Source organism: Lemur catta, chromosome 6 (assembly GCF_020740605.2).
Source record: "Lemur catta isolate mLemCat1 chromosome 6, mLemCat1.pri, whole genome shotgun sequence".
NCBI lineage: Eukaryota > Metazoa > Chordata > Mammalia > Primates > Lemuridae > Lemur > Lemur catta.
The window spans coordinates 8,436,367-8,462,790 of NC_059133.1; the positions used below are offsets into that span (position 1 = coordinate 8,436,367).

Sequence of the window (26,424 nt, forward strand, 5' to 3'; positions counted from 1 at the left end):
CTGATGAACAGCCAAGCTAGAGAATCTCTCTGAAGGTTCTCAGCATTATCTTTTTCCTTCCCTCTCAACACCTTTATACAAATGAAACAACTAAACCACATTAAGGAATCCTTGCATATATGTGTGTGTGAGAGAAAAGGCAGAAAAATCTCTAAATGTAGTCAGGGTTAACCCACGTTCTCAGCCTAATCTATGACAAAAGGGGGGGCAGGAATCTCTACCCTAAATTCAGAGGGCTGCTGAGGTGGCAATGCTATTTAAAGAGTCATTTCCTGACACTGTCATTGGGAAGGAATGAGGCAGCTGCAGAGAGCTTCACCAAAATCCCACTGATGGAGAGGTAGTAAGAATAGAAACATAAGATGACTTGATGTGAGGAGAACAAAATACTGGATGGGCAGATGAGAAACAGAATTATCATCAGCCTCTTGCCACAAACAGAAAAAAAAAACACAAAACAAGAAGACACACTGACATGGTGTATTAAACAATTCCTCCCCACCTTCAGGGTATGTTTACACTGCAATAGTGCAATTTTAGCAGCAGGAAACAAGAAGGAACATAGGAAGTAGCCACCTCCCTCTCATTATGTTTTATCCATGTGCTCTCTCTTCCTAGGTAGCACCGATCTCCCCAGGTGCTGGGTGAGAGGACAAGGGGAAGAGGTCTGTGCATGTCCACTTGCCCTCTGGCCTCTGGCAGTGCCTGAAGAGCTCAGTAAGCACCCCTGTCTCACTCCTACGGCAGACACTGGCGGATGAAGGGCTGCCCACCGGGCCTGTTCTTGCTCTAGTACAACATCCTAGAAAAGCAGGACCTGTCAAGGGAGAAAACATGGTCACCAAGCCCCAACTAGTGACTAGATTCTCCAGTTGACATTAAGCCTTCAGGTGACCTCCTTCAACCTCTACTGCTAAGCCTGTGTTCCTTCCAAGGCCTTGTCCTAATTGGCAATAAAGCAAGGAAAGGGATGAACACCAGCATTTCTGGTGAGGTGCTGCCGTGCAGCCCCCATCCCTTCCTTGTCTGTCCAACCCCGGCAGCTACAGATGAGGTGTGGACACTGGGCACACAAACCTGCCACCAGCCCCTTAACCAGCTCTGGTTCCCCTACTGTGCACTGTCGCTGACGGGCACTAAGAAACACGAGCTTCAGATAACTTTGCATCCAGTTTATCCTGTGAGTCAGTAAGTGTTCCCATGAGAGACATTCTCAGCACTTACGAGAGTTGGTCAGGAGACGGGGGGAATGGACTTCTTTTCCAGGAACCAGGGTCAAAGGCCAGCTCTTCTGCCAGCCTGATCCCTAGAAACCCTAAATACTGTCTCAACACTCACTCTGCAGAGTTCAGCTGAGCAACATGCAGTCATAGCTCTTCAGTGACATTCAACAAAAAGGCAACATCTTAATTAGGCAGATATGCTCCAAGGACAAAAGCAAAACAGAAGGCATGAACAAGAGAGAAAAAGACAGAAAAGACACTGAATAGGAACAGGCAAAAGGGCAGGGCAGACCAGACAGAAGCAGGAAACCTGGGCCAAAACACAAAACACTGAGTGGTCTCATCCGCTCAGACCAGCACTCCACCTTCTCAATTCATTGCAGAAAAATTAACCTGGAGCAAGGGGGGCAAGTAGGGAGCACAGTGTTTGGTAACAAAAATAGAAAGTGTTGGGTGAGAAAATAGGAGACTAAGAGATGTCATTCTAATCAGCACGAAGTGACCAGGGTGATGACCAGCAAGATAGGAGGCACCTAGGGACCCTGTGAGGCACCAACTATGTAGCCAAGAATGTCTAACGGAGAATTCAGGGCCTGACCACCCGACACCTGCTTTGGCCTTCACCTGCCCTACATCTGCAGCAGCACCTCCGGCTCAGACAATGAGCAATAGAGAGTGTAGCCCAATTCATCTATTTCTTCAGGGGTGAGCTCTGCAAATAAGTTCACCTTGGGGTTTAGGGCACTGGGCAGGACTCCAGCCTCTAAGTAGCTGATGAGTCCCCTCAGGGCCTGCAGGAAACGGTCAGCCAGCATATCTGGAGACCAGTCAGCCTCCTCCTGGGCCAAGTGGAGGATGACATTGGTGAGCTGGCTGGCAGTGAGGTGGCCCAGGGCTGGACGAGATTTGCATATGGCCTTGAGGATCTTGAGGCATAGAGATCGGCAGCCCGAGTCGGCCTGGTCCAAAGCCCGCAGACGTGCCGTCTCGGCAGGACGCAGGCTCAGCCGCCACAGGTTGTCATACTGGGCTAGCCGGTGTGGTCTGGCCACCAAGACTGTGTCACCAAGGGTCACCGATGGCAAGAAGTCAATGACGAGATGCTTGTCACGCTCATACTGCACCTCTAATGTCAGGGCCTCTGGGGATGGTGCTGGTCGGATCACATAGTCCAAGAGGGACCCGATGGCTGGCCAATTGATGGAGCCAGCCACTACCTTCTCAAATGTGTCTGCCACTGTCTTTGGGGAGAGGTAGCCCCCTACTACACATCGGTCCCAGTAACTGCTACCACGAGGAAAGTACTCTGGATTTTCACGACGAACCAGGAAGAAGCCAGGGATGTTCATGATAGTGTCCTCACCAGGGATGCAAGACCATAGGTTCTGCTCCAACACAAGGGGCACAATCAGTTGAATGTGGTCAGCCGTCACCACCTGTTGGAGCAGAATTAAAAAGATTTTGAGGGGTTCACTCCGCTCAAGAGAAGTGCTTCCCCAAACACAGGTCCCACCATCTTGCACTCCCCCAACAAGAATGGAAATTAAGAATTCTTTCATGGCACCGTATCAATCTACACAGAGTGAGAAAACTAGAGATGGGGACAAGAATATAACAGCTTCTTAAAAGTTGTTAAGTATGACTAAAAAATGAGAAAGGATTGAAGATGATACAGGAACAAAGAATAACAAGTATGGATCTCTAAATGCTGCACACTTTGGAAACCAAGACCTTAGTCATTCTGGCAAGCCTGGGACACTGATCTTCTGTACCAATGACACTAGTGAGAAGCATGTGGTCAGTCCCCAACCTCTCCCTTCACAGGAACCACCTTGTTACCTGCAGGTCGTCATACAGGCTGCCACTCAAGTACATGTCCCGAAGTGGCATGTCAGGCAACTTGGCCCGCAGGAAGCTCCGCAGCTCGGCACATATGTCCACAGCAGCTTGCTTGGCCCGAGCCTGCTCTCCAGCAGGGATGGCTGCCCGGTTCCGGTAGTAAGTAAGAAGTTTCTCCTGCAGGGACATGCGGAGTCGTGACTTCTTCAAGTCTACCTGGCCCTTCCTGGCCAATGGCTTGGGCCGGGGAGGGCAGAATGTATCTGCCAAGGCAAGAGAGAGAGGCATGTGAGCTCTTCCCATGCTTGCTCAGTCCACAGCTGCCTCAGCCCCCAAGGGAGAAGGGCTTGGCACAAAGGGCAAGTGCTGGTACAGTGGCTCAAGAAATGTTTGCTGAATGCAGGAGTACTGAAAGTCCAGAGGAAGTCCCAGGAGGGTAATCAACAGCCTTTCTTACCTGTTTCAAAGGCCGAGGAGTCTGTGGGAAGGGTCTGAAGGGACCGGCTTAGGCCTGTTTTCATGTCCTTGTTCAGCAGTCGTGGGGAGCCCATCCAGTTTGGTTCTTCCCAGCTCCTCTTCCCTGAATGGCTCAGGCGGGTGGGGCTGGTCGGGGCACTGATTGCCCGGTCGTACATCTGGAATAGCAGAGAGGACACAGGACATATACCTGCCTGTCTTGCTCTATTTCCTTCCAATTCTCCTCCCCACACCCCAAAGCTTTGCCCTAGTAAGTTCAACTACTATTTTGTAATAATTTTGTTTTTATTCTAGATTATTGAATTTTTTGTTCCACGCAGAAAACCTCAGGAAATATAAGAAATAGATTAATCCATGATGTCACAACCCAGAGAAAACTGTTAATATTTGGTATATTTTTCTAAAAATATATATTTATGTAATTTGGATCACATTTTATACATACTTTTAAAACCTGATTTTTTCACTTACCTTCATTCTGATCACTCCCTCCCATCCCTACGAATGCATCAACATTTTGTAACTATACTATACTGTACCTATGAATATACCACAATATTGAACGTGGATTCATTTATTTAACAAATAGTTACTGAGTGGCTACTACGTGCTAGGCATTGGTCTTGGTGCAAACCAAAGAGAACCAAACACCTGCCCTTGTGGCGTTTTCAGTCTGCTAGGGCTGCAGTCCCCAACCCCCGGGCTGCAGCCCAGTACTGGTCCGTGGCCTGTTAGGGGATGCCGCGCATCACCGCCTGAGCTCGGCACCACCACCCCCCACCACAACACCCCAACACCCAACCCCAGTCGGTGGAAAAATTGTCTTCCATGAAAACGGTCCCCAAAAGGTTGGGGACTGCTATACTGGGGAGATACGGACATGATAAACAAGATAAATCTAAAGTACACAGATAGAGATAAATGTGAAGAAAAGGTAGGAAAGGGAAATAGGAAGTATATGTGTGGTTGAGTGTTGCCATTTTAAACAAGGTAGTCAAGAAAGGATATTTTGGTTATTTGCAAATTTTTACTTGGAGGGATGAATTTATTTGTATCTCCAGTGATTCCTTTAGGGCAGAGTCCTAGAAGTAGATTTACTAAATCAACTTAAGGTCTCACCTAATAATGCCAAATTGCAGTTACACTTCCATTAGCACTATCAATGTCTTGTTCCAGGTGAGCTCCACTTCGTAGAGACTGCCTGACTACATCCCATCCCTGGCCCTGGCTGCATCCACTTACCCGCTTAACCGCCAGCGTGGCGATGCCCAACATGGCTGCTCCACCCACCCCCAGCACCAGCCGGGCATTGGAAAGCACAAAGTCAATGGCTGTGCCAATGCCATTGTCATCCTTCTTGCCCTTGCGCTCACCAGCGCCTGCCATTGCTCACCTGAGAATGAAGACAGAACACAGCCATTATGACTTTGGGACCTCCAGAACTGTCCCTCCCCCTTCCTCCCCTATCAGGCCAATCCCCAACAGGTACAGGACACTCTGTGAGTTCCAGCAACCCAAATCCTCTTGCAGTGTGGTGCAGATCTGCATACCGCTCTAAACATTGCTAGTGTCTTCTACATCCGGTGTCCTCTACACCAGGAATCACATAAGGAAAAACAAAGCGTCCCAGAATGGGAGGATATCGAGAGACAGGCTCACCGAGTATGCTCCAGTATAAATAACATTCCTTCTAATACCCTATCACAACTGGGTATTGTAGTTTCACATCTCATGCCCCTACCTCTATCTCCCCACCTCCCCCAAAAAGAAACAAATTATTCCTGACTGTACTTATTCTAGCAATTAAGTTAACTAAGAGTCACTGCCAAGGCCAAAAATATTTTTTCCCCAATTAGAGTTCACACCTGGGGGACACTTTCCTTTTCTCCACCATTTACAGTCAATAGAAGCGTCAGCTTTAGGGACATAATGAGAGAATACTTGGCCAAATGAAGTATGTTCCTTCCTACTTGAAATGCACAGAGCATGCAAGGCCAAGAGGAGTTAAACTTTGTATTTGCAGGCAGGGTCAGGCAAGAACATTAGCCATCCTCCTTCCGGGGGCCACTGAGACAGAGATGGGACATATCAAACTCAGCTGAGGTAGAGAACCCAATCAGGAAAAAGGCAGAATACTACACATTTCTCTGCACATAATAAGTCTCCTGTTTTATCTTTTAAAAAGTAAGAACCTTACTGCTGTATTTATTATAATAGGGAGAACCACTAGATGCAAGCACTCTCTAAATGATCCATGACTGTGTTGCAGCAGGACTAGAACGGCACCTCCTCCCTCCAAGCAGAAGCCAGCAGGGGCCTCCACGGGCCATTTAGTCCTTGCCCCTTCTGATGACTGGTAAGAACAAGGTGGTGGTGTAGCATAATAGAAGACAGCATGGGTTTGAGTTGGAATTCCTGAGATTAGGTACTTGCCTTATACCCTGACTTATTAGCTGGGTGATATCAAATGAGTTACTTAAGACCTCAGCTATAAAAAGAGGATAATGATCCATGCATGGCCCAAATCATAGGGTTATAGTGACGAAAAATGTCTAAAATACTGTGTATGAACACTTTATAAACTGTAAATATGCTGTACAAATATGGGCTATCACTAAATCTTTTAAGATTTCCATCCACAGGACAAAAGATCAGCTTCCAGAAGGCAGGCAGCAATCTGGAATATCCTCTGAGTGACATTCCACCTTTTGATTTCTCACTCTGTTGCCCAGACTAGAGTGCAGTGGCATCATCATAGATCACTGCAACCTCAAAATCCTGGGCTCAAGTGATCCTCCTGCCTCAGCCTCCTGAGTAGCTGGGACTACAGGCACATGTCACCACACCTAGCTAATTTATTTATTTTTTGTAGAGACAGGGTCTTGCTCTGTTGCCCAGGCTGATCTCACAACTCCTGGCCTCAAGCAATCCTCTTGCTTTGGCTTCCCAAAGTTCTAGGATTACAGGCATGAGCCGCTGCACCCAGCCACATTCCACCTTTTGAAACTAAGCTAAAATGGTCTCATACTGATGCTATCCTGGGCTTGAGATCAAAACTATTAAGTTGAGCAGGCTTGTTAAAGGCTTTTCCTATGCCGGTGCAACATGCACCATGCCACCCACCCCAGTGCAAGGACCAGGTGATATCATAGACCTGATGACCTGGAAGAGGAGAGATCATCCACAAGCTCAACAAGACACACAGTCCTTATTCTAACTGTTAATTCAACTTGTTCCAGTTGAAACTGCTTCTCCATGATATGTCCTCCACTCACGTTCTGCTGTGTTATTAGCTTGCGGCCTACTAGGAGGCAAGAACTGCACTTGGCAAGAGGGAGGGACCTGGCTCCTCAGGAGAATTGAGAGAGAACACTGTTTTTTGGAGGGCATAGAATTTCAGATCTGTAAGATGAAAAAACTTCTGGGATCTGTTACACAACAACGTGGATGTACTTAATACTACTGAACTGTATACTCAACACATTGACTGCCACGCTAGAAAAAAAATGTTTTCCTTGGGGTTAGTGTTGTATTATGAAAATAGAACAAAAACTTCAAAAACAAAACAATACTTTCTAATTTAGTGAAAAATTTGTTATTTTTTTAGTTTTCTATGTGTGAGTTATGTGCAACTTGAAAAACAGTGCACGCAGCTCTCAAGGTGAAGAGATGTGAGTTACATATGCTTCACGAGGCCCTGGACACAAAACTAATGAGTTAAATACAACTTGCATGGCAATTAATGTATTAAAAATGGTTAAGATGGGCCAGACATAGTGTCTCACGCCTGTAATCCTAGCACTCTGGGAGGCCGAGGCGGGAGGATTGCTGGAGGTCCAAAGTTCAAGACCAGCCTGAGCAAGAGTGAGACCCCATCTCTACTAAAAATAGAAAAAATTAGCCGGGCATCCTGGCAAGTGCCTATAGTCCCAGCTACTCCGGAGGCTGAGGCAGGAGGATCACTTGAGCTCAGGAGTTTGAGGTTGCTGTAAGCTAGGCTGACACCACAGCACTCTAGCCTGGGCAACAGAGCAAGACTGTCTCTAAAAAAAAAAAAAAAAAAAAAAGGGTTAAGATGGCTAAAACAAAAAAACAGAGGCCAGGTATAGCAGCTCATGCCTATAATCCTAGCACTGTGGAGGCCGAGGCAGGAGGACTCCTTGAGACCAGGAGTTCAAGACCAGCCTGAGCAACACAGGGAGAGCCCTTCTCTACAAAAAATACAAAAATCAGCCAGGCATGGTGGTGCATACCTATAATCCCAGCTACCCACGAGGCTGAGACAGGAAGATGGCCTGAGCCCAGGAATTTGAGGCTGCAGTGAGGTATGATGACACTACACTCTAGCCAGGGCAACAGAGCAAGACCCTGTCTCATAACTAGCTAGCTAACTAAATAAGATTTTAAAAAATAAAAAAATTTAGCCAGGCATGGTGGCACACACCTGTAGTCCTAGCTACTTGGGAGGCTGAGGTGGGAGGATCCTTTGAGCCCAGAAGTTCAAGGCTACAATGAGCTAGTATTGTGCTACTGCACTCTAACGTGGGAGACAGTAGGATCCTGTCTCTAAAATAAATAAGACAAAGAAGGAACTACAGATCTGGAAGGCAGGACTGGGAAGGGAGAATGAGAGCTCTGCCAACATTTCAGGGAAGTTATTTAACCTGTCTCCTGAGATACAAAAATGGGAATAGAAATACCCATTACCTCAATCTAGTAAGGATGATGAACAATGCACGCCTTGTAGCTTCCTGGGATGACAGCACAAAATTATGAAAATTTTAACTTATCTTACTTGAAAAAGTCATAGGCTTTTTCATAAACATGTCTTACTTGAGTACATATGAGAACAGCTAACATATATTGAGTTTGTGCTATGTGCTGGGCATTTTACACATACTAATTCCCTTAATCCTCACAACAATCCCATGAGGTAATACTATTATTTTCAATTTACAGATGAAGAAACCAAGGCAGAAGTTAAGTAACTGGGTCCAAGGTCACTGTGCCATAAGTTGTGTGGCCACAATTTGAACCTATAACTCATGCTGCTGGGGAGAACTAATCTATCAGGGTCCCAAGTAGCCTGCAACCCCACCTTGTTCACATCTCCTCTCTATTAACTGCTAGACCATAAGCTTCTTGGGGACATTTTGGCTCATTCATTGCTATATCCCCAAGGTGTGCAGTGTTTTATGCATAGTAAATATCTGTTGCATGAATGATATTCACTATTAACGCTACAGCATTTTGTTGGGTTTTTTTTAGGGGTGGTGATGGCAACATGTAGCCCAACTACAAAGAATAGGGATCAAAGATTCCAAGTAGCTCACTAACTCCCTTCTGGATCTATCTCCGCGCCCCCCGCCGCCCCGTGCAGGCTCCATGGGCATCACCCCACCTCTGGCGCTGTACTGCCAAAGGCAGGTCTGCCAACCGTAAGTGGCTGAGAAGAATCAAAAGCCATTACATAAGGCTCCTCCTCCTGCCTTCCCTATCCCAGTTCAAAACACCACCTTCCACTCAGCTGGCAGGCCTTACACTGTGGTGCTGGCCTTTCTCCTCCTGCCTCAGCCAACTGGGCACCAAGTCCTGCTGTTGTACACACTGTACACACCGTATTTGTGTGTGGCCACCCCCACCACCTCGGTCCCTCAATCTCACCTGGCCAGATCTGCTGCCTCTACCATCTCTCACCAGAGTATTCTCCACAGTACCACCGGCATGCTCATCCAAGGCACAAAAGTAGCTATGTCCTTCCCTGCTTACAAAGCTGTGATGGTCTGCCCATAATTAGATACTATAATCTCCTTAAGTGGGACTCAGTGTCCTTCTAGACCTGGCCCAGCCTCAACTCCAGCCATTTGCCCTACAGGGGTGCCATTCTAGCCACACCAGACTCAAGTTCCAGACTACAAAATGGAGTTTCTGCTTCCAGGCATTTGCTTATTCTTCTTCCCCCTTGCCTGGAAAGCTTCTATTTCTCATTTGAGGCACAACTCAAATATCTTCTTTTCTATAGCCACCTGTGATCCCCTGCCATGACCCTACCCAAGGCAGAGTTAAGTCTTTGTCACGGTCTCCACAGCTATTTACACAATTCCCTAGTATAGAGCTGCTCGTGCTGAAATTAATTCCTGCTGATCTCCTCATTAGCTGAGTTCTTCGATGAACCATAACATTCATCCCTATCCAGAGCTGACCAGAACGCCAGGGCTATATAAGGTCCTCTGGGAAGGTTGCTGAATTAAATATAATCATGTTACAGTGGGACTTTCTGATGACACTGGCATTGAGAGTAAACAGAGCTAACATACCACTCACCAAGTACCATTCCAAGTGCTGGGTGTGTACTGTCTTATTTAATTCTCATACTAACCTGAAGAGGTATTTCTCTCTTACAGATGAGGAAATGGAGGCCTGGAAGGTTCAGCGACTTGCCTCAAATCCCACAGCTATTATTAGCAGTGCCAGGATTTGAACCCAAGCACTTTAATTCTTAAGTCTGTATACTAGGCTTGCTTTATAGACTGTTGTAACAGAATATAGCTACGTTTTAGGGAATGTAGTCTGACCCACAGTATAACTGAATCCACTCAAGAATAAGTTGGCTTGGAAGTGAACTCTAATGGTTTTAATCAATGTCTTCTCTAACATTTTCACATGTAAAGTGTCCTATAATATAAAATGGTGACAGCAATTCTGTTCTGGTGGAGCTTGAAACTCAGGACCTATTTTTTTCTCAGTAAGAGAACTCACTTCTGTTAACATATCTGTATTTCCTCCATTGATTTCCTTTTTTAGAGAGAAGCCTCTCAAGTAGCCGAGACTACAGATGCTGCCACCACGCCAGCTCTCCATCGATTTCTAATGACTAAAGGAAAGACTCTGATTACCGAAAAGGAAGGTTCTCCCTTTCCTGGTCCCCTGCATCAGAAAAAATGAAACCTATAGAAACAAGGGTCTATGTACCTGAGGCTTCTTAATGCATCTGTAGGGGGGGGATGGAAAAGAGGAGTGTCGGCGGAAGGCACCTCTGTCCTCCTTCCCTTGGAATTAAGGTAGGAGGGAAAATGAGAAGATCCTAAATAATCCCCCCTAGTTTGCTGTGGAGGAAGACCAGGCCCTTCTCCAGCTGTCTCTCCCGGGCCTCAGGATCCTCTAGCTTCTGATTTTTCCGGAACTCACGGCGGATGGAAGAAAGGTAGAAGTCTCGATCAGTGTAGCGAAGCTCTCGGCCCTGGCGTAACAGAGCCCGGTAGAGACTCAGCACCGCCTCTCGGCTCCACGGGGCCATGGGGGACTTGCAGGCACTAGGCGTCACGCTATAAACAGACAGGGAGACACAGAAGCCTAGTATCAGAATTAATGACAGAAGGGCCTGTAGACTATGTAGGTCAGGGAGTCTTAATCTAAGTTTCAGAGATTCCCCCCAGGTCACACTATGACTTAGTGGCAGGGCCAGAACTAGACCCCAGCCTTCAGACACCCCCTGCTGGGAAAGTACAGGTGATGATTCACCAGGGCTCATAAGATCATCAAAACATCAGCTTGCTCATTTATAAAATGGAGATAATGGTGACATTATGGTAACAGTACCTACCACATAGGGCAATTTTGAGAATTGCGTGTAAAGCATCTGTAATAGAACTCTGCTACAAGGGGTGGTCTACAGTGGTTGAAGAGAAGGACTCAGCTATACTTGAATCCTGGCACCACCATTTAGGAGCTGCATTACCTTGGGTAAGTTTCCTAACCTCTCTGTGCTTGTCTCAGTTCCTCTTCTGTAAAGTGAGAATAAATATCTTACTGCCACTGCCTTCCTTCCAGAACAATAAACGCTTACACAAGCACAGTGCGTTATCATTTATAAAATGCTTTGTTATCCATTATCACATTTGAACTAAGAACCTACGAAGTGGCCAGGGTTCATAATCACAGTGAACATTTGTTGAGGGCTTACTATACACCATGCATGTTCTAAGCATGTCCACATAACAACTCATCTCATTCTATCAACAACCCCAGTGTCATCGTTATTCTCACTTTTCTTTTTTTTTGAGACAGAGTCTCACTTTGTTGCCCGGGCTAGAGTGAGTGCCGTGGGGTCTGCCTAGCTCACAGCAACCTCAAATTCCTGGGCTTAAGCGATCCCACTGCCTCAGCCTCCCGAGTAGCTGGGACTACAGGCATGCGCCACCATACCTGGCTAATTTTTTCTATATATATTTTTAGTTGTCCAGATAATTTATTTCTATTTTTAGTAGAGACGGGGTCTCGCTCAGGCTGGTCTCAAACACCTGACCTCGGGCGATCCACCCACCTCTGCCTCCCAGAGGGCTAGGATTACAGGCGTGAGCCACCGCGCCCGGCCTATTCTCACTTTAAATGGAGAGAATGGAATCTCCCAGAGAGAAGTAACTTGTCCACAGGTGAACAACTGTAAAGGGGAGGGCTGGACTCCCGACCCCAACTCTGCCTGTCTCTATAATGACCGTTACCATTTGCTGGGGCCACCATATGTACAGCACTCTGGGTGCTCCATGAACTTTCCCAGCAGTGTCTGGCACATAGCAGGGGCTCAAAAATATGCTGAATGATAGAATTTTCACAACGTCCCTATGTCGCAGAAAAGATCACCTTCATTTCAGAAATAAAGAAATGATACCGAATGGGGGAGATATTTGACTAGAAAAAAAGATCTGGACTTTGGGCCCAAAGTCAGCTAGCCATGAACCTCCGGCCTTACTAACTTCCAGCGCGAGCTTGAGCAAGGTCCCATCCCTGTCCCTTTTTCCTTAACTGTTGAAGCGATCCCCTCGACCCTACGCGCCTCCCACAGTGGAAGAGATGCAGAAAATCCACAAGAGAAGTGCTTGATAAGATAGAAGGCAACTGTCACAGCGAGGGCTGTTACTACAAGGTCGCTTGGTGAGTGGGCGGCTGAGCCCTCACCAGTCCATACTTTCTGCCCCGACCCTAGGGGGCCGAGCCGGGGTGCAGAGACCCCGAGGCTAGGGTAGGCCGCCTTGGGGACCTGGGAGGGCTCCAGAGGCTGGGGCGGGGCGAAAACACCGACGGGCCTCCCAGGGGAAAGCCCAGACTGGGCTGGGGCGAGACCCTGGGTGGCAGGCCGGTAGCCTGGGCCACAGCCGGATGGGGGGCGCCGGCAGCAACCCTGACAGGAAGCGCGGCAGCCCTCGACCGCCTGGCCGCCGCCGGTCCTCACTCCTTCCCTCACTCACCCGCGGGCGCGCGCGCTATCACTCCTCTGGACTCGGTTCTCGCCCGGCACCTCTCTCGGGGTCACCCACCAACATGGCCCCTTCACTTCCGGGACACGACCTTGCGCACAGAGCGGCGGAAGGGCTGAAGGGAGCTCGAGGGCGGGAGGAGGCGGAAGGACTTCCGGTCTTCTTCTCGGCGCTCTCTCAAGCCCCGCCCCCTCGCTCAGGGCTCCGCCCCACAACGCCAAGCCCCGCCTCCGTGTGTGATGTCTGGTAGGGCCGGGCCTGCCCCCGGAGACCCGCGGTGCTGCTTTCGCGCTGTAGGCGCCGCTGTGATCCGAGAGGGCAGAGGGTGAGAAAGCAGGAGGTGGCCTCGCCCTCCGACGTGGCTGCGCCGCGGGGCAGGCCCCCCAACTGCTGCCAGTCTTGTGGCCGGTTAGAGGGCCTGGCCAGCCCTTGCACTTTGTGCTGATCTCGGGCTGATCTGGGGTCCCAGGATACCCGAGGGAATTCCGACACCACTGTTCAGAGCTCTTCCAAAGCCAGTTTCTCAGATCGCCTTCTTTTCATCCCTCCCTGCTGTTCCCGCTCTCCAGGACCTTTGGCTCCTGGCAAACTCCTGCCCCTCCTCGCCCCTCCTCTGACACACTTAGACGGACACACTGAGACGCCGCCTTTGGGCCCCACAGAAATGTCTGCACGTCATTAACCCGTTCAACAACAAAACATTTCTTGGCGCCTGTTATTTGCCAGGCACTGTTCTTAGATTTATCTATGTGCTTCTCTCTCTCACTAGATTTGAGGATAGAGACCATGTCTCTGTGGAATCCGTAAGCCCCTCCCCCAAAGTGCCTCCCAGAGCCTGGCTCAGACCAGCCTAGGGGTGGGGCTTTGCAGTCAGGCCTCCAGCTCCCAGTTCCAGCCCTACCACTTGGGAGCAGCTGCCCTCTGGCAGTTTTGTAACCTCTCCCAGCCTCTGGGCTGTAGTGAGGATTAAAAGGTGGTATCTAGGCTGGCTCAGTGGCTCAAGCCCGTAATCCTAGCACTCTGGGAGGGTCACTTGAGGTCAGGAGTTGGAGACCAGCCTGAGCAAGAGCAAGACCCTATCTCTACCAAAAATAGAAAAATTAGCCTAAGCAAGAGAGAAACCCCGTCCTACTCGGAAGGCTGAAGCAGAAGGATTGTTTGAGCCCAGGAGTTCGAGGTTGCAGTGAGCTGTGATGATGCCACTGCACTCTAACTAGGGTGACAGAGTGAGACCCTGTCTCAAAAAAAAAAAAAAAAAAAAGGTGGTATCTAACAGGAAGGGGTTGGGCAGTGGCTTGCTCATTCTTTCATTAATGCCACAGCTCCAGGTGGGGGCCTGTAATGTGCTAGGCACAGTGCTACAGGGAACACAGGGTTTGTCTTCTGGGGGGCTGATAAGAGGTGATAGGGGCCAGGAGGACTAACTCCCTCCGGAGAGGATGGCAATGTTGCAGGAGGGAGGGGTTACATTCTTTACTTGGATTGTTGCAGGAAGGCCTGTCTGATAAGGGGACAAGGATAGGGCAAGAACATTCCAGGGGAGTGTCCCAGGTCCACCCTCAGGTGGGCCCTTAAACCTGGCATGTACTAGGAGCAGCAGGGAAGGGGCCAGTGCTTCTGGAGGGGAGGCCCTACAGGGCCAGGGGAGAGGAGGGGAGACGGTGTGTGCAAGGGAGCCATAGCAGATTTGGAGCAAAGGAGCAGTGGGACCTGACTCCGTTTTAACAGGATCAGTCTGGCTTGAGAATCACTGAAGGGAGCAAGGCCGAAGCAGGGAGAGCAATCAAGAGGCTGTCACAAAACCCCTGGGAAGAGAGGAGGGGGGCTCAGACCAGGAAGGTGACAGTGGAGGGGGAGATGTAGTCAGATCTGGGGTGCATTTGGAGGTAGAGCGGCTGGATTTGCAGATGTGGGGTTTGAGAAGGAAGGGTCAATGATGGCTGCTGGTTTCTGTCTCTGGCTCCCACCTGTTTAGGAGCATGTTCCAGGTTTCCCAGATCACTAGACGAAGGCTGCTTTCCAGGACGTGGGGAATCCCAGCAGCACTGGGGAGACCGAACTGCTGGGGCCTCTGGGGAAGACTTAGGACTTAGAAGCAATAGTGGCTGTGGACTCCAGGGCTGGCTTGGGAACAAGGACGAAGCTCAGCAATTATCTCCGTGCCGCCACTCACACTGAGGCAGCACCAACATCTGGAGTCACCTTCATTAAGCACCTACTGCCGGACACTGGACTTGGTACTTTACAAATGTATTCTGTCTAATCCCAGCATCCCTGTTTGTTAGGCATCATTATCCCAATTTTATAGATGGGAAAACCAAGACAGAGATTTCATAATCTCTCTAAGACACTGAGCGAGGCTGCGGAGGAGTTCACAGTGGAACCCAAGTCCGCCTTACTCTGAAACATGTGTTCTTGCCACTTTCAGACTGCCCTACTTTGCTTTTTAAAGAAACGATTTTGTGACCCAAATAAATCTAATTGGTGACATATCTAGCTGGCAGACCAGGTGACCTTTTCATATCTCTCCTGACCTTCGTATTCTATGGAATATTATTTTTAGGAGGTAGGAACAGAGGGAGATCCTTTGGAGGGGTCTGCCCTTCAGATCAGCCCCGCCAGAATGCCTCTTGCCCTTGGGGGTCTTCTCTACTTCCAGACTGACAAGGCCCCTCCCTGCCCCAGTGCTCCTGTGGCAATGGAGGGTGGATAGTGAGATGTCATCTGGCATCCAAAGGTATCTATGGGGACTCTGTAGACCAGAGGCCCACAGCAGGGGGCACTCACCCAAATCTCAGGGCTCCACCAGGTTTCGCAGGACGAGAGGCATTCTGGGCTGTCTTGGATTAATGCTGCAGGGTTGACATACCCCCTGCTCTCACATCTGGATGATGGCAACAGCCTCTTGTGAGGCTGGAGGGCGAGAGGGGAGCACGTGTTCACCCCGAACAGTGACCCACACATGGTAGGCATTTAATTGTTGAAGGGATAAACGAACATTTTCCAGAAAGACAGAGGTATGGTTTCACCTGTGTCAGGACGGCCAAGTCTGACTAATTTGGGAGGGGCCTACAGGTTGGTGGTGAGTGTGGCGCAAGGGAATTAAGCAGTGGTTTCCTGGTCTGTGAGTTGGAGACGAGGACGACAGGACTACCCCGGAGGGCTGCCAAAGGTTGGACAAGAGAGGGCGCGTAGGCGTGGCAGCAGCAGTGACGGGTGCCTGGCTTTATTATCGAATGTTGCCAATCTCGCTTATGCAGGCGGGTGTGTGGGAATATAGGCCCCTACGCAGACTTTGGATGCCCAGGACACCAGACCCGGGGCAGGACCTTGGGGGAGTCTCAGGCTGTCCAGGATCTGGGCCCCAGGGGGCTGAGGCGGGATGCTGGGACAAAACCAACAAAACGTTTTTGCCAACTGACCCATGGCCACCAACACTGTTGTTGCCAATGTGTTAACCAAATAATCACTCATTCAGCAGTTCCTGAGCACCTAATAGGAACCGGACTAGAGGCAGGAATGTAGAAATAAGGTGTGCACTTCCTGTCCCCACACACAAGCAGGTGCTGTGGACATTCAGAAGAGCCTGTCAGCACAAAAGCTGGGGGTGGGCGCCGACTGAGCAGAGCACAGGGTGGTAAGATGGGGTGGGACATCAGCTCGGACATGGAGCAGCAGCCTGAGTCTTGGATACCTGCCTGGCCTGAGGCTGTCCTGAGAGGAGGTGACAGCCAGCAAGGCGTGCTGCAGGCTGTCCCACCTGCACCACTGGTCTGCAATCAGCCTTGGATTTAAACCCCGCCACCTGACAACTAGGCGACTTCAGCAAGGTTCTCAATGTCCCTGGGCCTTGATTTCCATGCCCATACGCAGGTAATTAGACCTTGAAATTGGCTCATGCTAACTAAGATGGAGGCAGGTCATGTGGGCTGTTTGCAGTGAGAATTCTCAGTGTCCCTGAGATCTTAGGGAGTCCCCCGGGCTGGTGCCGGGGGCAAGAGAAGTCCAGGCAGAAGACAGGGTTAGGGCCCAGTGGAGAACTCAAGGACTGCAGCCCAGAGAATTCAGGAAAGAGAGGCACATGGGGACACTGAAGAGGAAGGCAGGGGCCGACCGGGCAGGCCCTGCAGGCCACCGCCAGGAATCTGGCCCTGCTCCTGACAGCAGTGGGAAGTCCAGGCCACGATCAGAGTCACATCGGGGAAGGGTCAGCCTGGCTGCTTTGTGGGGACCCGACTGGCGGGCCAAGACCTGCTGGGGATCAGTCCCCAGGCCACTGAGGTGCTCACTTGAGACTTTCATCAGCCAGGAGCCAGAGTTAACACTTAGGAAGCTCTTCCTGTGTGTCAGCGCTTATGCGCACCAGGTCCCCGTCCTCAGCACAGGTCTGTAGGGGAAGAACTGGCATTGCGAGCGGGAAGATGCCATGTCAAGACACACACGGAGGCACAGAGGGTGAATACCATTTGATGCTGGAGGCGGAAATGAGAGGGATGCATCTGTAACTAAGGCACTCCAAGGATTGCCTGCAACCACCTGAAGCTAGGAGGAGGCAAAGAAAGGCTGGAGCCTTCAGAGAGAGCATGGCCCTGCTGATACCTTGATCTTGGATTTCTAACCTCCAGAACTGCAAAAGACTAAATTTCTGTTATTTTAAGCCAAAAAATAAGAACTGTCATTGCCCCAGTGATGTCCAAGGAAATGGGATCCTAAAGAGCCCTCAGTGGCAGGACTAGGGTCTGAACTCAGGTCTGGAGCTCTGAACCATCCATGGGACAAATGAAGTCATGCAGGACCAGGGTGAATAAAAAGGACAAGGCTTGGGGTGTGGCCTGGGGACACCACAATCTAAGGAAGGGGGAGCAAAGGACACTGGGCAGGAACCGTCAGACAACCGGGTTTCTCCTCCTGTCTTGGAGGCCTGGGAGGGGAGGAGGGAGCGGCCACAAAGGAAGGAGGGCGTGGTCACAAAGGCCAGTGCCCCAACAGATACCATCTGTCCTTCCTGGTGTAGGAGCCGGTCCAGCGGGAGGTGGGGGCGGAAGCCCCAGGGCTGAGGAGTACATGGGAAGTAAAAGGGAGCCGGGATTTTGCAGGATGAAAGGAACTAGAGGAAACAAAAGCCAATTGTATGTGTTGAGTCTGGGTTGGTTGGTTCGGGAACTGGCTGGTACTTATTCTAGCCTTGATAGGGGAGGGACAAGGGGCCAGTAGAGGGAGAGAAGTTGAAAAAGCCAGAGAGAGGTGCCCTCAGTGGGGTGTCACAGAGGAGCGTGAGAGAGCAGGCCACGTGCCCCTTACCTGCAGGGGTGGCAGCTGACAGGCAGCCCAGGCTTCCCGACAATGGGGCAGAGAAGTCTTGTCTCACCGGTCTCATTCCCCTTACTTTGCCCAGCTCAGTCCAGCCCGACCCTGCCTCCCCACCCCCTCCCAGGGGACCACCCAGGCTGCTGGGGGAATGGAGGAGTTGGCTGTAACCAGATCAGCGAAGCTCTGGGCTGTGAGCCAGCCAGGAATCTGGAAATCACTGTCAAACAGAGCCGCCTGCCTCCTAATGGTGTTTGCTGTCATCGGGTGTCACCAATCCTATATTCACCAGACTAGAACCTGATATCCCTGGACAGGACAGAGGGTCCCCTGTTCACCTGTGAAACCTCTGCTGCCCACATTGTGCCAGGCAGTGTTGAAAAGGGCAAAGGAATGTAAGCTTGTTCACTGAACACCCCCGTTTGCGGGGGGAGAGGCTGCCTTTGAGTGGGCTATTCCAGTCCGAGGGGATGAGACAAGGTAGCATGAGAGGGTAGCAGGGACCCCACGCAGCAAGAGTCAGGGGCCCCTGCTGGTGGAGGCGCAGGGTCTAAGCCCAGCCCCCAGCTCCTCCCTCTCCCACCTGAGCGAGGTCTGTGAGTCTTGGGACTCAGGAGAAGGTTGGAAGACGGTACCGTGCTCGGCCTGGAACAATCGCTCAATGGATGGTAGTTGGATTTCCTTTATGTACTTTATCCAGCTGACCTCCCACTACAGTCCTCTGAGTGCTGAGTATCAATGTACTCATTTTCCAGACCAGGTGGCACCACCCAGGCTGATTATAGCTCTATCTCCTCAAGAGGCAAACTGGAGGCCTGCATGCAGGACTGGACCAAGAAGTGCTCTGCTTACTCCACAAAGAGCTTTGCAAGACCCAGAAAACGATCAAAGGCGGCTTTCCAGGTTCACGTAGATAATCACAAGATCTGGCGACCCTGGACCCCCCACCTTGCTGAGGAGCAGCCTCCACCGTGGACAGAGCGCGAGCTCCCAGCTCACCCCCCCCACCTGTCACGCCCTGTGGTCTCCTCCGTGGGTGCTCGCTTGTTTATATCACCCACTGAGCGGCTGTGGCCTGCTGACTCTGCCAGGGCGTCGCTAGGGTTTCCTTCCACGCTGGCAGGAAAAGGGATCAGACAGCAGCCCGACTGCCCACCTGCCTCACGGCGAGTACGTGCTCTGACACGGCTTCCCAGCTCCAAGCACAAAGCAGTGAATCTTAAAATAAGGACTGGCTGAATTGTTCCTTCAAAAAGAGTCTGTTCCTTCGGTGCACTCACCTGGAATTCACTCTGATATAAGGAGTGCGGTAGGGATTATAGTTAGTCTTTTCTCTAAATGGCTGTCAGATATTTATGAAATATCAGAATATTGTGACTGCTTCGACTTTGCTGATTCCTGAGTCAGGGTGGCCTCTCCCAAGCACAGCTCTGGTAGGGCTACTTTGAGTTGGTGGATCAGAGCTCCACTCAGGCTGCTCAGGTGGGGTTTGTCCCAAGGAGCCACCAGATCCACACGCTGGAGCTGGGCTCTCTAGCGGCTGCTTCTGCTTGCACCTGCTCCATCCCCCATCTCCAGGCAGCTTCCTCTGCTTCCTCCGATTGGCCTTGCTCCCCTCTTCAAACCACCATGCCCTGGGCAGTGCTACCTGGCCTGCAGGTGCAGTGGCTGCCTTTGGATCAGCTATCTACTCCAGTCCAAGGGGATGAGACAAGGTAGCACGAAAGGGTAGCAGGGACTCCCTGGAAGCTCTATCAGGAGCTTTGACTTGGCACTGTCGTGATGGGGAGCTATAGACTATTTTAAAGTTGGGGGAGGTGATAGAATCAGATCTAAAACTTAGAGGCAGGGCCGCTGGACGTGGTGGTTCATGTTACACACTGCACAAGAGTACCACATCCAAGGAGCACCTTTCACATCAGAGACCCTGTAGAAGTGTACCTTTCTCGTGACATTTCTTTGGCAGAAGGCAGTGTATCAGTCTAACAAAATCAGTATATTATGGCAATTTTTCAGTAGACGGAAGTAAAATGTTTGGAGGAAGGAATGCCCGTCCCGATTGCACGGAGGCCCATCTGGGCTGCTGTTGGCTTGTGTGGAGAATGGACTGGTCAAGCCTGGGGGAGGGAGAAGGGAAAGCAGGGGATGATTGCTGCGTCCCCAGCTCAGGGCCTGGGGAGGACGCAGCAGCAGGGATTGAGGTGAAATATATGCCAGAGGAAGAACAGAGCTTGGAAAGACCCTGAGTGTGATTTAGGTGTGATGCGTTGTGATGTTTGTACATGCTCTTGGTCCTGTGACTCCTAGAACTTGACTTCCTGGTGCCCTCACACTTAGTTGCTGGCAGAACAGCCTTTCCTTCCTGGGGTGGCTCAGCGATCCCACAGGCCTGCTGAAGGCTGGAAAACGGCGAGATGCCTCTCCAAACCCATCCGGCTCCACGACGGAAAAGCCACGCTCGAGGTCGTCTCACTCAGACTGTCGGAGGAAGAGAGTCTGCCTGGTCAGAGGAGCGGGGAGCAGCCTGAGGCCCCTCTTATCTGATCAGCGAGGCAAAACCTGCGACCATCCCTGCACTGTGAGCAGTGACGTCTAAGGGTGTTGACAACGCTGCTGGGGGCAAAGCCTCCCACTGACACATGCTTTGGTGGCCTCTGTCCTCAGAGAGGCAGATGGGGACAAGTGAATCCCAACAAAAGGGGATGGCTGCCTGGGGTCTGCAAGGGTGCAGGGGTCCTTGGGGCTGACTGGGGACAAGCCAGTGGGGCAGATATCGACAGGTACTACTGATAATAATGGGAGTTAGGAGCCTGGGAGACAGGTCACCAACCCCAACCCTAACCCTTAACCCTAACCCTAACCCCTAACCCCAACCCCAAAATCATCAAGGAAGGGTGAGCTATGATGGGTACGTCATGACAGTACATTCAGTGTGGATTTAGTAACTGTTGTCGGGCCCTGGCCAGGGTGGAGGAAGACATGGCCACTCCTGTCGTGGAGGGAAGACAAGTGTTCCAGAGCTGCCCTCCATTAGTGATCATCCTCAAAGCTCAGCCACCTGCTGTGCAAGCTCTGGGACCTTCATTTCCTCGTCTGAAAAGGGAGAGAAGAGGACATGCCCTTTCCTTCTGCACGCCTCCAGCACTTTAGTGTTCCCCTAGCACTGCCTGTTTCATTTTGTGTTATTTCCTAGGTGTGGTTTTCTTTCATATTTATAGTGTTCTAGGTTCTAATTTTTTTTTCTTTTTGAGACAGGGTTTCTCTGTCGCCCAGGCTGGAGTGCAGTGGCTGGGTCATAGCTCATTGCAACCTTGAACTCCTGGGCTCAAGTGATCCTCCTGCCTCAGCTTCCCAAGTAGCTGGGACTACAGGTGCAACCACGCCTAGCTAATTTTTCTATTTTTTGTAGAGATGGGGTCTCACTCTGTTGCTCAGGTTGGTCTCAAATGCCTGGCCTCAAGCGATCCTCCTGCCTTGGCCTTCCAAAGCACTGGGATTACAGGTGTGAGCCACTGCAGCAGGCTACGTGATTCTACTGTTTATATATTTGCTTTTCCATTGTGTGCTATGTATTTGCATAAACTGCTTTGAGTCCTTTATGGTGTAGGTGTGGAGTGAGAAGAAAGGCAGGAGGAGCAAGCCCGCCCTCGCGCCCCCACTAGGAGGCAGTGCAGCACAACGAGAGGGGTTCAGAGCCGTGGTCCTGAATCCCGGTGAGGAGCTGCACGCCTTTGAGCAACTCATGGCATTGATCTCCCTAAATCCTGGTTCCTCACCTCCAACCTCACAGGATGGAGAATGGAAGGGCCCCTTGCAGATGTCACCCAGCTCCCCAGGAGAAAAGCTGACACTGCAGTGACACTAGCAGCTACCACATAGGATTGCATGAGGATGTGTGTGCAAAGTGCCTGCTGCGGACACACTAGGCACTCGGCAACTGTCTGCTTCCCACTCCGGTGATTTTGCACCCCAGGGACTATTTAGCAGTGTCTGGAGACATTTCTGAGTGTCACACTTCGGGGGCACGGGTGCTACTGGCAGCACTAGTGGCTAGAGGCCAGGGATGCTGTTAAACACCCTAAGTGCATAGGACAGACAGACCCACAACAAAGAGTGACCTGGCCCACGGTGTCAGTAGTGCCAAGGTCGGCGAACTCCGGCCACTCTCACGTGATCTTGATCTCCTCCAGGGAAGAGAATGCATCTTGCTCGTTTCTGCCTTCCTCAGGGCCTGCCACATGGCAACAGTCAGAAATTGAGCGCAGGATGGAGTTGAAAGGCGAGTGGCCACAAAGCAGGTGACACGGGATGGTTGCTGGGATTGGGGGGTATCAGAACCAGAGGGACAAATTGCCACAGAGTCAGTGTGGTGTGTCTAACTACTGGCACACTGGTGTGGGGACTTCCTGATAGTGGAAGCGATTTGCAGAAACAAAAATCCTTCCTCAGCATCCTGTTGGGGCTGCTTTCAGTGCTAGAGACAAAGCTGGCCCCTTAGGAGATTCACAGGACCGAGCGCCCTCTTCTGAGGCCCTGCCCGGGGAGTGGTCACGATAAACTGGAACCGTTGAATTAGCAAATTCTCTGCCTCTGCAAACCTCAGGACGGTGATGTCTTCTTCCTCCCACCCCCAACCTGTGCCCTAGGCCTTGGCCACTGTCTGTAGAACCAAATGGCTGATAGCAGGAAAAACCTCAAACTCTGTAAAATAATTGAAAGAGGTTTATTCTGAACCAAATATGAATGACCACTGGTCCGGGGACGTATCTCAAGAGGTCCTGAGGTGCCTGAGATGCCAGAGGTCGTTGGCTGCAGTTTGGTTTTACACATTTTAGGGAGACGGGAATTGCAGGCAAAATCACGAATCAATACATGGAAGATATACATTTGTTTGGCCCGAAAAGGTGGGACATCTCAAAGTAGGGGCTTACGTACTGTAGGTGGGTTCAGAGATATTTTGATTTGTAATTGGTTAAAGAAATAAAGCTTTGTCTAAAGACCTGGAGTCAGTAGAAAGGAAAATTTGAGTTAAGATAAGGGGGTCTGCTAATCAGGATGGAGTGGAGGTTTCATTACAGCATGGGGGCTGCTCCTGTCTGATACTCAACAACAGAGGCAAGTCTGGGCCAGGTCGGGCCACAAACTGGGGAGGTGGGGGGCACCCAGTCCTGTGGGCAAGGCCTTGCAGAGGAGGCAGCATGGGCCATAGAAAACCTAGTGCCTTCAGGTGGCAAGTAGGTTGTACGTGACAGAAGCCCAGCCTGGAGGCTGACAGATTGGGGTTTTTAGGCAGCAGAGTACCAGGGAAGTCTGGGCGCTAGGCAGCATTGGAGACAGCCCTGGGTTCAAATCCCAGCACCTCTACTCATTAGTCGTGTTCATATTTTTGGTCATCCATCCCACAAATAGCTATCAGACGAAATCGGGCATGTTCAGGGTGGTATGGCCGTAGACAACAAATAGCTATCAAGCGGTGCCAGGAGCCGTTTTGCTCCCAAGAGGGAGACAGATAGGAAAGCGGGCAGTTAGACGACGTGCGGGAAGGGCAATCCTGGAGACACTGGAGGTCTAACGGGATCCCAGAGGATCAGCACCTAAGCGCTGTGGGGAGGACGAGGGCGTGCCCAGCAGGGCTCCTGCCTCCCGGGGAACCTGCCACCTGAGCAGAGCCTTAGAGAGAGTGAGAGTTAGGTGCAAAATGTTCCAGGCCGAGGGAACACAGCACAAACGAATTCACCGAGGAAAGTTTACATTAGATAAATTAGAATGCTTTGGGTTGTAAACAGCAGAAAACCCAACCCAAAGTGTCTTTAACCGAAAGGAACTTATGGGGTCATAAATTTTTAAGGGAAGCTGAGTTCCATTTTGGCCCTATGGTATCTGAGGTGACCTTGATACCTTGGGGGGCTCATCCATCAGGCAGCCAGATCCCCAGGCTGGGTGCTCAGGAGGGAGGACTCCCAGGAGAGGTGGAGCCAGCCCCACCTTTGTGAGCGTTGGGAACTGCAGGCAGAGTGGTGGGTCTTGGGAAGCCTTATCAAAGGGGTGCAGGGGGAGAAAGGAACCCAGGAAGACAACCAGGAAGGAATGTCTTAGAGGGAGGAGGAAGAGCAGAGCCATGAGGAAAACGAGTCACAGAGGCTGAGGGAGGAAGTCTCAAGAAAGGCTGCATGACCTGTGTGTCACATGCGCCAGGTGGAGGCAGACAGAGGGTGAGGATGGGCCACCATGGCTGTTGCTCACACTCATGGAGCTGTCACCACACTCCAGGCTCTGAGCCTCCTTGCCAGCACCTCTGGTCTGCCCTGTGACGATGCCCATGTTACAGGTGAGGACCCAGGAAAGGGAGGTGACTGTGGGCTGGTGGCTGATGAGAGGCCTATTGCAGACAGCTGAAGTTGTGGCAAGTGTGAGATCCGTGGCCCAGAGTTCTTTTGGGGAACCACCCTCCCTCCTCCTCAGCCAGTATAGATTGGGCTTTGATTGATCTAAGCTAATCAGCAGACTCCGTCCAACCCCTCTAGTCTCAGTGGTCCCTTCTGGGATACTAACATGACTTAATTCAAATCAGTGACACCCAGGCCCAGGGCATTTAGGGAGAGGAGCTTTATTTCTTCTGTGCTGAGTATGAGCTGAGATGGTGTGATGCCTGGAGCTCCAGTAGCCATCTTGCAGGCATGAGGGGTAACCCTATCTGAGAATAGGGACAACACATTGGAAAGTAGAGCTGAACTCAGCCACAGAGAGCTGGGTGAACATGTGATGATGAGTTCTGCCTCAAGCTGTACCTGAAGCCATTTTTATCCCTGAACTTTACCATCAGCAAACCAATAAATTCCTTGTCTGCCTTACTAGTTTGCTTGGCTTTTCTGTCATTAACTGAAAGCAAACTGTGTCAGTTATCTACAGCCACACTTAAGCTGTGTAAGGAACCACCCTATAGCTCATAGTGGCTTAAAGAATTGAGCTCATGAGGCTGGATCAATGTTTAGACTGGACTTGACTGGGCAGTTCTGTTCTTGGCTGGGATGAGTGGGCCACACACTGAGGTCACAGTGACAAAGATTCGTGTCACTATTGATGTCTTGTCTAGAAGCTCTCAGCCATCTAGGAGAGATGGAAAGTGGTTTATGATACTGATGCAGGGTTGGGCTTTTTCTGCCAATGCTGCAGAAGGACAGAAGTGCAAGAAATTAGGGGCTCATCTGAAGGAAGCCAGGTTTTGCAGCTTGTCCGTCAATTTGGGTTTGTGTGAGGTTTCCTTGGGATTAGATTCAGGTGGCACATTTTTGGCAGCAGACCTCACAGGTGATGTGGGGCCCTTTTCAGAGCCTCATGGCAGTGGGTTCATGAGGTTGGAGGGATCCTGCTTGGGGTGGTGTCCCTCCTATCTCATGGCAGTCACTAACTGGCTGACAGGCTCGTTCCTTTGTCATCCACCCAGCAATCCAGGTCAGACCCAAGCGGGCGAGTGTGTCCAGGCAGCAGCTGCCCACCTGCTGCGGGGCAGAAGAACCGGACAGCGGGGTCCAGCCCAAACTTTACAACTGCGAGTAAATAAATTGTTTTAATCTACCAAGGTTCAGGGTGGTTTGTTTTGCAGCAATAAATAATAAACTAAAACAAGTTATTAATTTAAAGGAATTAGTTTCCAGCTATAACCGAGTCTCTGGGAATTTACTAGAGCAAGAAAGTGGCCAAGGATGCTGGCCAGAGGGCTGGCCCTGGGCAGGGCCTTTCACTTCCTTGAGCTTTAACTAGAGATCGGCAGATGCTCCATGATTTGGGGTGCATCGAAGGGGGCTTCTGTTGAACTGGGGGCGATGGGCCATCAGGCTTTCGGGGTTTTGCCTGCCCACAGCTCAAGCCCCATCTGGAAAGCAACCTGGGCGTTTAATGGTAGATGTCAACATCGTTGTCACCCCTGCCCTCATCTCTCCCATGTGGATGAGGCTTTACAGGCTGCAAAGTAGTTCCCTTTATTTCATTTTATTTTCTAGGTGTAGTAAAGCTGTCTATGGGCCCTGTTTATAGACAAGTTGACAGTCTGGAAGAGCATATGCACCCCCTCCAAGGTCACGAGCCTGTCAGTGCCCCCACACCCACCTGGCCGGCCAGCCGGGGGAGACAGTTGTAAACTGACACTCGCAGATAGCACAATGCGTCTCCTGGGCCGAGATAACTTTGCACCAGCCTCCCCTGGCCGTTCTGAGCTGGTGCTTACCTGTGCTCCCCACGGACTGTGATCCTCCCGAGAGCAGAAAGAGCCCTGTCTCCGTGCTCCCTGAGCAGGCACTGCACCCGCTTGTTCAGGAGCTTGGACG

General features: G+C 50.7%; 2 protein-coding genes and 1 long non-coding RNA gene across 4 annotated transcripts; 1 reads left to right on the forward strand and 2 right to left on the reverse strand.

Moving 5' to 3' along the window:
• Nucleotides 1–458: 458 nt before the first annotated feature.
• On the reverse strand, nt 459–12,859 carry MIEF1 (mitochondrial elongation factor 1). Of its 2 annotated transcripts, XM_045554865.1 has the most exons (6): nt 12,785–12,859; nt 10,512–10,864; nt 4,782–4,932; nt 3,520–3,697; nt 3,063–3,325; nt 459–2,659 (listed from the first exon to the last, which is right to left on the reverse strand). In XM_045554865.1, exons 3-6 carry the CDS (start codon nt 4,923–4,925, stop codon nt 1,853–1,855), a joined length of 1,392 nt encoding a protein of 463 aa, XP_045410821.1. In that variant the 5' UTR covers nt 4,926–4,932; nt 10,512–10,864; nt 12,785–12,859; the 3' UTR covers nt 459–1,852. The 2 variants fall into 2 exon arrangements, with proteins under 2 accessions (XP_045410821.1, XP_045410822.1); XM_045554866.1 differs by lacking the exons at nt 4,782–4,932; nt 12,785–12,859 and having other exon boundaries at nt 10,728–10,785.
• On the reverse strand, nt 10,624–10,836 carry LOC123640340 (MIEF1 upstream open reading frame protein). The gene has a single exon (XM_045554869.1). It carries the CDS (start codon nt 10,834–10,836, stop codon nt 10,624–10,626), a length of 213 nt encoding a protein of 70 aa, XP_045410825.1.
• On the forward strand, nt 12,299–15,289 carry LOC123640341. Its single transcript, XR_006735950.1, has 2 exons — nt 12,299–12,470; nt 14,769–15,289. It is a non-coding gene; the product is annotated as an uncharacterized LOC123640341 (long non-coding RNA).
• Nucleotides 15,290–26,424: the final 11,135 nt, after the last annotated feature.

What these genes read in the sequence shown, in the direction of transcription:
- MIEF1 (XM_045554865.1), bottom strand. Translation starts at nt 4,925, where the DNA reads ATGGCAGGCGCTGGTGAGCGCAAGGGCAAGAAGGATGACAATGGCATT. An exon ending in CTCCTCGGCCTTTGAAACAG is followed by an intron (nt 3,326 to 3,519) that starts GTAAGAAAGGCT and finishes TTGCCTTGGCAG; the next exon opens with ATACATTCTGCCCTCCCCGG. An exon ending in GCCTGTATGACGACCTGCAG is followed by an intron (nt 2,660 to 3,062) that starts GTAACAAGGTGG and finishes CTGCTCCAACAG; the next exon opens with GTGGTGACGGCTGACCACAT.
- LOC123640340 (XM_045554869.1), bottom strand. Translation starts at nt 10,836, where the DNA reads ATGGCCCCGTGGAGCCGAGAGGCGGTGCTGAGTCTCTACCGGGCTCTG.